Source organism: Bufo gargarizans, chromosome 1, assembly GCF_014858855.1.
Source record: "Bufo gargarizans isolate SCDJY-AF-19 chromosome 1, ASM1485885v1, whole genome shotgun sequence".
NCBI lineage: Eukaryota > Metazoa > Chordata > Amphibia > Anura > Bufonidae > Bufo > Bufo gargarizans.
The window spans coordinates 610,680,634-610,693,250 of NC_058080.1; the positions used below are offsets into that span (position 1 = coordinate 610,680,634).

Genomic DNA, 12,617 nt, shown 5'->3' on the forward strand with positions numbered 1-12,617 from the left:
ACATTGGTCAACAGTAACCAGAAAGTGGCCAACCCCTTTAAGTATATTTCTTTCTATAGCATAAAGTTGACCCAAAGCTTGTAAAGCAAGTCAGATCACATTGCAGGAGCACTTTTCTAAGTAGCAGAAGCTATCTATCATCTCTCTAGTCCATTTCTAATTGATTCTTAATTTTACCTAAACCAGTTACAATGTGCTCATTGTAGAACACTTCATATCATATGAGCTTCCTCCGCAGTGAGTTGTACGAGCATCGGCTTCCTGGGAATCGCCTGAGTTTTGGAAAGTAGGTTAGTAGGTAGTGCTGATGTCCAGTCCGTGACAAGGCTGTCATCTCATATCTGGCTGATGAATCTGTTTTCCGCGTGAGCGATGAGATGACCATTTATTGTAGATTATCTAGGGTTGCCATCAGCCGTCTGGGTGGCCTGGAAATGAAACAAGCTGTCTGATTAGATGAGGCTTATGTTTCCCTTCTGTATGCAGCCAGTTGCACACCACAGCAGGGTGCACTGGCTGTTTTACTTGATCAGTATATATTTCCATAACCAATAATTCAGAATCTCATGCAAAAACATTACTGTAGAAAATAAAACATTTGATTGAAAAAAGTGAAATACACGGATGCTAATCACATTGACATGTGTATCACTGAGGGCACTGAAAGTCCTAAAACTTAACTTTTATTATATTGCTTCATATAAAATTGAAATACAACTTGGATTGAAACATCCTATTTGGTGTGTAGAAAGCTATCAACGGGTAAAAATAAGCGGTGGGAGGCTGAGATATTGGCATACTGGAAAGGGAGTTAACTGTCCCTAGTCTTACCCTCCACCATCTGCTCAGCCCAGAGATACACCTTGATGGTAGATGTACTCTGTCCGCGTACCTAGGACTGATCTGTCCTTAGAAAGACCCTATTACATTATATATCCCAAATATCACAGGTCTAAACGCGTTTCCCCCTCCAGGTAAAGCAGAGCGTTCATCAGGGGACAATACTTGTACAGGTCACTACAGAAAAAAATTGCGGCCTAAAATTGGGCTATCAGCGCATTGATATAAGGGCAAAACGCACAAAAACATGGGACCACTGGTACACACAGAAACTCCTAAGCTGTAGAGTTCAGACCGCAGAATTGTTACGAAACAATAATCACAGTCGCTTGATAATCCTACTATAAATCAGTGCATGGCCTGATATTACCTGCACCACAGCGACCAGTGTTGTCTCCATTAGATAATAAGTAGAATCTTACATACCAAACTGCTTGAGATGCGAGTAAGGTTGGTACAAACTCACAGTCTGACGGTTGTGTGGCCAGGGAAACGTTCCTGGGGCCAGATGACAGCATCTTTTACGGCCCCGTTGAAGTGAATGGGTCCGCATCCAAGCCGCCAAAACTGCATCTCGGATGCGCACCAAAAACAACGGCCGTGTGAATGAGGCCTTAGGGCCACAGCCATCACTCCCATTCTCCACACACTCCTCAGCGGGTTGCAGTAACACCAGTGCAGCCAGTAGTGGGGTTCTGGTCCATATGGATGTGGGTAATAGTGCAGAGTATTGGGGGGCTGGTAGATGGGGGTCGTAGTACACCACAGTACATATGTGTCATTGTGATATAGTCATCAAATGGAGGTGCTGACTGATGTCTCCCCGTGCAGAAATCCTCATTCTGGAATTCGCTGGTGGTCTGAGATCAGACATTATCATGGTCGTATTCTGACTTGTATCTATGACTGGGATTGGTCATTGCAGTCATTTTTCGGTGGGGCCTTCTATGGAGGCATTTACCAAGAGCCAATTATTGGGAGATAAGCAAGGAGTAGAGAAAACCAGCTCACTGGAAAATGGATTTTAGATTTTTTTTTATTAAACATATGGCTCTTAAATCAAAAGCAGGCAACACTTCCGTTAGGCATTGCGCCTAAACATTAGGTAGTCTGACGTCGCTGGAGGAGTGCCAGTTCTCCAGAAATGACAGAGTAGTAAACGCTTTGGCTGGTAGACTGCACAGAGAAAGCATATAAAGCAGTGCCTGATATAACCCTTACTCCCATTATCGTTAATAGGATTTTCCATGCTTTTACCCATAGTTTTTAGGCTGGGGTTTTGTCCCATAAAAGCTATCGTACACGTCATTGTCCTTCTACTTGTGGACAACTTCTTTTTTGCCCCATGTCTTTCATGGAAAGTGGTAATAATGGAGGGCACTGCATGTTGGGATGACCATTGCTTATCATGTGGCTAGATCAGAATACCTCCATTGTAGTCAGATTGCATCTCCCTGTGATTATACCGTATGTATGTGCTGTATAATCATGGAGAGCACTTAGGTATCAGCTATCTCCAGGTTATGCTGTGTTAACTTCACATTTAAAGGGGTTGTCTCACCTGAGACATTGGTGGCATATGGCAAGGCTATGTCACCAATGTCAGATAGGTGCGGGTCTCATCTCTGGGACCCGCACCTATCTCTAGAACAAAGTTTCCAACGTGAAGGAGAGCGCTCTGAGCATGTGCGGCTGTCCTCTATTTATTTCTATGGGAGCGCCAACTATAGCTGCACGCTGGCGTCTTCATTCTTTTCTGTGGGAATTCTGAAGATAGCCACTCGTCTGTTTTCGGCACTCCCATAGAAATGAATGGACGCCGGCCATGCATGTGCAACCACCGCTCCATTCACTTCTATGGAACTGACGGAAATAGCCGAGCCAGCGTGCAGCTATTTTTGCTGCTATCATAGAAATAAATGGAGGGCAGCCACACATGCGCGGTGTGCTCGCCTTCACTTTGTGATGTGCACCCAGGCTACTTTCACACTAGTGCTTTTACTGGATCCGGCAGGGTTCAGCAAAAACGCTTCCGTTACTGATAATACAACCGTCTGTATCCGTTATGCCACTATAGCCAAGAGGGATCTGTCATAAACTCCATTGAAAGTCAATGGGGGACGGATCCGTTTTCTATTGTGTCAGAAAACGGATCCCTCCCCATTGACTTGCATTGTGGGTCATGACGGATACATCTTGCTCTGCATCCCAGGACGGAAAGAAAACTACAGCATGCTGCGGTTTGCTCTCCGGTATGAGAACGGAACGGAATGCATTTTGGAGCATTCCGTTCTGTTCAGTTACGTTTTGTCTCCATTGACAAAGAATGGGGACAAAACTGAAGCATTTTTTTTTTCCGGTATTGAGACCCTATGGCGGATCTCAATACCGGAAAATATTAACGCTAGTGTGAAAGTAGCCTAACCAGAGCTCAAACTAGTACATTACAAATACAGGGCATATTATCAGGATTTTCCAGTTACTGTCCACATGAAGGTTTCTCAGACAGGAAATTGGCGTTTGCCTTGTTTGATAACAAGATTTTCTGGATCTCTGTGGAAAGGGAATCAAATTACTACTTTACCCTTTTATGTTGGTATATTGTACGTGCGCGTCTTCGTGGAGGATGATCACAGCATTGCAACCTGTGATATTTCTTTGTTCTCTCTTGGGTTGGTAGAAATGAGGGGGTAGAGTACTGACGCATATAAAAATAATCTTCAGTGTAGACAGGTATGACAACTGTCCATATGGTCCCATCTGAGAACGGGCTTTGTACCTTTCTCGTTTATGGCTGTACAGAAATAAGGATTAGAAACGCATGTCAAATAAAAGTGATTCCCACCTGAACTGTCCATTGGCTGCACCAGAAGAGATTCCAGATTAAAGGGAACCTGTCACCGGGATTTTGTGTATAGAGCTGAGGACATGGGATACTAGATGGCCACTAGCACATCCGCAATACCCAGTCCCCATAGCTCTGTGTGCTTTTATTGTGTAAAAACCCGATTTGATACATATGCAAATTAACCTGAGATGAGTCCTGTATGTGAGATGAGTCAGGGTCAGGACTCATCTGAGGTTAATTTGCATATGTATCAAATCGTTTTTTTTTGACACAATAAAAGCACACAGAGCTATGGGGACTGGGTATTGCGGATGTGCTAGCGGCCATCTAGTATCCCATGTCCTCAGCTCTATACACAAAATCCCGGTGACAGGTTCCCTTTAAGCACTATTAGGACTCATTCACACAGTACAGTCTAATGCTGATGCTAAAGCTGAAAAAAACTGATGAGAAATATACAGTAAGGCAAGGGCTACACGGTGACACTGGTCACGCGAAACCTGTCGCAGACAGGATCGCTCGGTAGCTGTGATCCCATAGAAATTAATGGGATCGTCGCGGCAGTCGCAAGAAATCCAACCAGTGTAGCCCTCGCCTAAAAGTGGCCATACACATTAATTGTTCAAAATGGATGATTTTAACTAAAACAATCATATAGTCGCTAGTCCAGTCCATGAATAATCTTCTCATTCCTGCCCCTTAAAGGGATTGTCCCTCGAAAAATATTCTACGATTTTCAAACCAGCACCTGGATCTGAATACTTTCATTATTACATGTTATTAAAGGGAACCTGTCACCTCCAAAAACCATCTGAAGTTGCCAGCAGTCGCTGCCCCCTTGACTTCAAGCATGTCTAGAGAAGCGCGCCGTCAGGGGATAAAGGAACGTTTTCGGAGCTTTTGCCGCATCTGCCTTCAGGAGCAAAACAATGGTCAGGAACAAGCTTCTGGCTACTGTCAGGTACTGCTGGTGGCTTCAGATGGTTTTTGAAGGTGACAAGTTCCCTTTAAATAAAATGTAACTGTATAGCGCCACCTGCTGTTTGTTCTTTGTCCAACATCTGATACTTAAAAACTGAAGGAGTGCTCCAGATCACTTTTGGTTGCAGGATGTCCTGCACATATTGCTGAGCTGTCAGTGTCCCTCATCTCGCTTCTAGGGGTGACGAACTATCGAATGCAATGGCTCCCCAGATCATCACACTGGCAGTTGGGGCAGTATGTTGCTCCACAGCAAAGGCAGGATTGAAACACACACCACAAGGCCTCTATGGGATCCCAAGCAGAATCTGAAATCATCGCTAAAGACGATACAGTTCCATTCTGTATCGGTCCAGGTTTCTCATTCAGGACACCACTTTAAGCTAAGGCGACGGTGGTTGGCTGCAGGACAAGAAATGGGCACCATGACACCAAATTTCCTTGTACAACCCGCCTGGAAATGAGAGCAGAAACGGGGGGTTTGTAATGAAGGTGCTACCTTTGTCTGGATCACGGACAGCTAAACTGTGGGAGCTTCTAGTGCTTGTCAGTGGATGAAATGATCATCTCTACTGATGGGTTGTAGGGAGCCTGTTTTCCATGTGTTCGCCCTCATGTAATCACGGCTCCCAACAACGCCTAACAGCTAGGTCAGAACAGCCTAGATGTCGGGCAATTTGTCAAAACGACCATCCTGCTTCTCTAAGGCCTCATGCACACGACCGTTGTTTCATTCCGTGTCCGTTGTTCTGTTTTTTGTGATTTTCTGCGGACCGTTGAAAAGTCGGCTAATGCACCGTTTGTCATCCGCATCCGTGGTTCCAGTCCGTTAGAAAAAAAATATAACCTGTCCTATTATTTTCACGGAAAACGGTGTGCGGACCCATTCAAGTCAATGGGACCGTGAAAAAACGTGGAGGCACACAAGATTGTCATCCGCGTCCGCGCGTCCGTTTTTTTCCTATTATTTGCATGGCAAACTTGACAGACTTTTTTTTAACTTTCCTTTATGTCTGTTGATCCTTCCAAAAATAAAGGAAGACACACGGAAACGGATCACGGAACAACGGAACCCCATTTTGCAGAACGGAACACAACAACGGTCGTGTGCATAAGGCCTTAGGCTGGGTTCACACGGGCCTGACTGATTTATTCAGGATGCGTCCCTGGTGTATTGTGGCAAACCCGTGTGAACAGGTACCCAATTGCAGTCAGTTTTGACTGCGATTGCGTTCCGTTGTTCAGTTTTTATCGCACGGGTGCAATGCGTTTTGCACGCGCGTGATAAAAAACTGACTGAAGTTCAGGTTTGGGTTCGGTGTTGTGTAGATTTTATTATTTTCCCTTATAACATGGTTATAAGGGAAAATAATAGCATTCTTTAATTCAGATACAAAAATAATACAGTGAATAGACTGTCATCTTAGCAACCATGCGTGAAAATTGCACCACATCCGCACTTGCTTGTGTGCCCCGTGGGCGCATTGCGGGTCCGCAATACACGGGACACCGGACGTGTGCATTCCGCATCATGGATGCGGACCCATTCACTTAAATGTGCATGAGCCCTAAGAAGTACACTACCCAAAAGTAGCCTCTTAGAGCCTTTGTAGGCTAGGTCTACACGACGACATTTGTCGCGCGACATTTTGTTGCACCAATGTCGCGCGACAATTTTTATAATGGCAGTCTATGGTGTCGCACTGCAACATGCGACATGCTGCGACTGCGACGCGACAGTCGCAGAAAATCCATTCAAGATGGATTTTTCTGCAACTGTCGCAGTCGCAACATGTCGCATGTTGCAGTGCGACACCATAGACAGCCATTATAAAAATTGTCGCGTGACATTAGTGCAACAAAATGTCGCGACAAATGTCGTCGTGTAGACCTAGCCTTATAGGGCGAGGGAAGCACTTTTACACCCTCTTGTGGTAAGACCCAGTGTCTAATCAGACCACACCTCTAATCATTTACACGCTTGCCTGGGACAGAACTGTCAGCCGAGTTTTCCAGCAATCCAATATTTCTATCTGGATGTGTTATTATTCGATTTTCAATGAGTGTGTTTATTTTGTTCATTCTGCCTACAGATTTGTGTTGCATTTTTGTATCTTCCTAGAAAAGAGACATTTTGCTGGGTCTGCCATTTATTATTGGAATTGCAAGGCTAAAAGCACCGTTTAGCAGAAACATGGTTTTCTTGTAGGAAATCCAGACAATTCAGCAGTATTTTAGAACCTAAAAACAGCAGTTTTAATATAAACCGCGGTAGAGGAGGAGGATTGTCAGTAAGACTCTCTTGTCCTGATGCTTGGTACAAACTGCACTGCACCAGGAGGTTCTCCCTTAGGTCTTCATTAGTAATATTCTGCAATCATTTATGGACGTGAGGTCCGAACAGCCTTCTATGGGTTTGGTTTAGTTCCAGTAGTGTGATGAGTATCCATGGCTATGACCAAGATGGTTTATTATTATCTGTATGTTTACAGACATGTTCTTCTAATAGCGGGGAAGTTAAATTTAAAGAGGTTGTCCCACAAAAAAAATATTCTACAGTTTATTAACAGTCACCTGGATCTGAATACTTTTGTAATTGCAAGTAATTATAAATTATTCAATGAAACCGCCTTCTGTTTGTTCTTTTTAAAATTTCTCTGTAGACCTCTCCGAGGTGGATGCACATGCTTAGTTCTATCCTTCAACTACAGCAGAAAGGACATGCCCCTTGAGAAAGGACACTCCCCCTGAACTACCAGCAGCATACTAATCTAGCAGAGCAATTAGAGCAATGAGTGTGGAGATCTCTGGACCCATGTGAAGTACGAGGCTGGTTCTAGCTTTGTTAGAAAAAGACCGGTCTGTACTATATGATGTTCGATTGTCATTTGTACATTAATCATGGGACACCCCTTTAAACAGCTGCAGAGATATGTTTTATTTATTTATATGCAAATGACCCTTGGAGCACCGCTGCTGCCCACAAAGGGAAGGGGGAAGTGTGCAGAGCACAGGGACGGTAAGAAAGCAGTGCTCCAAGGACCCTGGCAGGCTCCTTGGTGCTCCAATTTGCTCATTTGCACTGTGGTATTTGGCTCTACTGGGGTGGTATTATGTGCTGTAGTATGGTAACGCTGTTCACGCCTACTTGTGCTGCCCCGCATTCAGTCAATTTGGCCCTGTCCACAATATGGAGCTACTTTTTTATATTTTTTTCCAGGACCACATCAAGTTCCCAGTCTGCCCTTGAGAATAGCTGTGCATGGAAAGCCAGTAATCTCAATGGAATAAAAGGCCTTGAATTTGTCGAGTTGCCAAGGTTTAGGCCTCATGCACACGACCGTTGTTGTGTTCCGTTCCGCAAAATGGCGTTCCGTTGTTCCGTGATCCGTTTCGTTTCCGTGTGTCTTCCTTTATTTTTGGAGGATGAAGGAAAGTAAAAAAAAGTCTAAGTCAAGTTTGCCATGCAAATGCGTTTTTTCACGGACCCATTGACTTGAATGGGTCCACGAACCGTTTTCCGTGAAAAAAAATAGGACAGGTTATATTTTTTTGACGGACTGAAACCACGGATCACGGACGCGAATGACAAACGGTGCATTAGCCGAGTTTTTAACGGACCTATTGAAAGTCAATGGGTCCGCAGAAAATCACGAAAAACTGAGCAACGGACACGGAATGAAAGAACGGCCGTGTGCATGAGGCCTTACTTGAAATGCTTTGGTTTCGGTATAAATATCCCAATCAGAGGCCGATCAGCACTGCTACAATCCCAGTTAGGCCTCATGCACACGACCGTTGTTGTGTCCCGTGTCCGTTGCTCCGTTTTCCATGATTTTCTGCGGACCCATTGACTTTCAATAGGTCCGTCAAAAACTCGGCTAATGCACCGCTTGTCATCCCCGTCCGTGATCCGTGTTTCCAGTCCGTGAAAAAAATATAACCTGTCCTATTTTTTTCACGGACAACGGTTCGCGGACCCATTCAAGTCAATGGGTCCGTGAAAAAACACAGATGCACACAAGATTTTCATCCGCGTCCGTTTTTTTTACTATAATTTGCATGGCAAACTAAACTTAGATTTTTTTTTACTTTCCTTCATGTTTGGAGATCCTCCAAAAATAAAGGAGGACACACGGAAACAAAAACGGACACGGAACAACGGAAGCCCTTTTTGCGGACCGCAAAAAAATACTGTCGTGTGCATGATGCCTTACAGGGATTTTTTTGTACCAGACATCAGTGGTCTCCGAGCTAGCGCACCCCTGGACAATTGCCTTCTCAAGATTTCCACACTACAAATAAGAGGTATACAAATCTTGAGACTACATTTGTGCAGAGGTGTCCCAAAATCAACACATCCCATATACACAGTGTCCCTCAGAAGTCAAGCATGTATACTGAACCTGCATTCGAATTCTGTGAGACTGCTGAAGATGACCTCTTTTGGCTTTCTTCATTAGTCCCATATCTCATAGACTTTGGAGTGGTAGCACATCTGTTTGATGGCTGCTCCATTCAAAAGGGGAACATGGGACCTCTGTTCTTGTCATCAGTGGCGGGTCCTAGCAGTAAGACCTCCATTAATCAGACACTTTAAGGGTCCATTCACACATCTGCGAACAGGTGCAGACCTATTAATTTTCAATGGGGCCGGAAGGTGCTATACGCATCCACACTTCCGCATCCGTGCTTCCGTTTCCGCAAAAAAATAGAACATGTCCTATTCTTGTCCGCAATTGCCGACAAGATTAGGCATTTTTTATTATAGTGCCGGCGATGTGCGGCCCGCAAATTGTGGAATCTGCAAAACACTTACGGACGTGTGAATGGACCCTTAAGGGGTTATGTGATGATTGATGTACTATAAAATGTTTGATTTCCATTTTTTACATGACTATCTATTTCTAACAAGTAACAACCAGCCCTGAAGCTCATTGATCCAGAGCTCCCCTGTCCATTGCTCCAGTTGCTCTTCTGGATTTCTTTGGGGAGTTTCCTTTCTGCTGCTGCAGCTCTCTATCACAGCTCAGGGGGTGTCCTTCCTTAGGGGCATGTCCTTTCTGATCCAGCTCTCTGCCTGTCACAGCTTTGAACAGTAAACGTGGCTAGTTGCAGTTGAAGGATGGAGCTGAGCGTGTGCAAGCACCTCAGTAGGTGAAGGTTCACGCTAACATACAGATCAAATACCATGGGGCGCCATTATAATAAAATAAAGAGAATATCTCACAAATAAAGCATTTTTGTAAGGAAATATTACAAAAGTAACTAGTTTTTTATGCAGAATTGTATTACAATAACATTTAATGGTAGAACAGCCTTTTTAATATTGATTCTGGGAAGGCCTATTAAAAAAATATTTACACGTATATTTTTATTTTGTGATATAAAATTTACCTATTTACTTTTTTCTTTTTTTTTTTGCAGATACTGGTTTTATTTTGCATGGCTCAACAGCCCCAACAGATCCTGCTTCTTGGGACTGCAATCACTCTAGTTCTGAAAAATGTGATTTCAGCATGACTCAGAGGCCCACTCCCCATGAAGTAGAACCCACTCTCCTTGGACTTTCCCCGCTTCTGTCTTCTCCACCGATTTTTATTACACTGCATGCTGACTGGAATACATCTGTGGCTGACTGGGGTATTGCTTGGGAAGCTCTGGTATATGGCTCTGTTGGGCTATATGGATCAGTGGCTCTACTTGCTTTACTCTCCATTTTCTGCCTCGTGTTCAGATGCCCCTCAGGTGGTTTTTATTTCTCACTTTTACACCTACTGCTGATAGCATTAGGTGTCAGCCGAGCCTTCTCCCTTTTTTATGATGCATATGGTCACCAGGATCGTCTCCCGGCTTTCACTGCTTTGCTTCTGCATGACCTAGCCTTTCCCTGTATGACTTCAAGCTTCAGTATTGCATTCCTCTTGCTGTGTTCAAGATGCCGTCTTCAGCACTCATCTCCAAGCGTTCCACGGCTCTGCCTCTTAGCTTCTGCAGCATTGCTTCACTTTATCACTGCAGGAGGAGCAGTTGTAGTTGTTGATCTTTTACAGCAATTCCCCTTCCTTCTTCTGGTTTCCAGGGGATTTTATGTCATATTAACTGTTGTTCTGTCTTTCTCCTTCTTCATCTTTTGTTGCATTGCAAGAACCCAAAGCACCCAAATCTATGACCTTAAAAGTTCTGCTCCCCCTACAGAATATATCAGTGGATGTCCTATTGCAAACCTGAAAGACTGGTGCAGAGCAACACATGTAGTTCTTTTGTCTGCCTGTTTTGGTATTTTAAATGCCGGCCTACAATTGTATGCTGTACTGTACGCCCTGGGCTATGGTGGTTCCATTGTTTTTAGCCCTTGGCCTTGGTGGGCTTTCCAGTTAAGCTCAAGCCTCTGTGAAGTTGGAATCTGTTTCCCTCTTGCACTCATAGGAGCCTACCCAATTTTTTGTGCCAATGAGATTGGAAGAACCAACTGCTGGACACAGGTATTTCGTCTTTCCCCTGGTCATGTTACAATGAAGGCACCTATATTACAAACCAGTCATCAGTGGGCTTCTTCTCAACATGAAAAGCTACTTGTCTGTGACACCATCGCTAGGAGTGACTCGGAATTCTTCCCACTCTACACTCTAGTGGAAAAACGCCTAAGTCATGGAGAGGACCTCAGCTTAATTTACCACAGCAACAAAAGCCTTGAGGTTCAAGGTTTAACCCTTCCCCATGGTTACAACACACCATCGTATATTAGTGTGCAAATAGACAGTGACTCGACTGTTGATTTTCACCCCCCATCTCCAATCAACCTGAGGCGAAGCATTGATGAGGCACTTTTCAGTGAATCTTTGATACCGAAGAGTCTCTTTCATGGCACTACCTTGTCCAGTAGCTTGTCTCTCACAGTAAAAAGTTCCACAAAAATGGAAGACTGTGTCTTTAAAGAAAAGGCCTCTGATAGGGGACTATATCGAACTTCTTCTTGCATGGAGATAGAAGCAGGACTACCATTAATACAGCCTATTCCAACCACAAGGCAAGACACTCCAGCGTCCTCGTCTCCAGGGGTATGGAGAGGAGAGCAGAGCACTGCTAGCTCTTTGTGCAAAATGTCATTGGATGGATCATCCTTGGTGCTTTGTTCCAGTCCAGAACATGTAGCTCCCTCAACTTGCAAGCTTGAAGGAAAACAGGAGCCAGGTTGCAAATCAAAAGAGGTATACCATACACTGACTTCACCATCAAAGGAGTCATTGGATACTACAGCTCAGCCAGGAGATAGCCTGAGAGATGACTTGATAAATGTTTTTGGTCCAATCGATGCTTTGAGTGTTTGCAGTGACACCATTGACTTGTAAATGAAATGCAGTATTAAGAGTCAAGCAGACATCTCACATATGATGCACATATATTGGGCAGATGTGGTTGTTGTCAGAACTGACATCTATATATGAGAGTGGTTTCCATTCTAGAGAATCAAGATAAGATGTATTTAGATTTAACGTATTTTATATATTTAATCATTAAAGCTTACCATCTTTAAAAGCAAAGACTTTTATTGAGCCGTAAAATATTTAATTGTGCAGTGGTTAGACCCGATAAATTACTTTTCATCTTGGATCTATAGAGACATGGACAATGCCATATTTATATAGTATTTGGCTGCCATTTTTCTGTATTAATGCATTTTCTAGTTTTCAGAGTGTGGCCCAATATCTAAAAGTGTGAGCCAAGGATTTATATATGGTGGTATACAACACTGGACACTGAACAACAAATGGACAGTCCAGATCAAAACCGCAGAAGAATAAAATGTCGCAGTTGTGATAACAGGTATATTTTACTGTGACAAATATACCTGAACAAAACCAAACCTACCTCATGCACACCTGTCATACTTCTGGGACATCTAGGCCTAGTTCACACTTCAGCAATTTGGTCAGAATTCCGTGCG

At 43.8% G+C, this 12,617-nt stretch overlaps 1 protein-coding gene across 1 annotated transcript in view; it reads left to right on the top strand.

Moving 5' to 3' along the window:
- PRRT4 (proline rich transmembrane protein 4) overlaps window positions 1-12,213 on the top strand; it is a 47,041-nt gene extending 34,828 nt beyond the window's left edge. The window contains exon 3 of the mRNA XM_044291149.1: window positions 10,097-12,213. Within this exon, the coding sequence (XP_044147084.1) occupies window positions 10,097-12,021 (1,925 nt within the window). The 3' untranslated portion in view covers window positions 12,022-12,213. The remainder of the gene's footprint in view (window positions 1-10,096) is intronic.
- The last annotated feature ends 404 nt before the right edge of the window (window positions 12,214-12,617 follow it).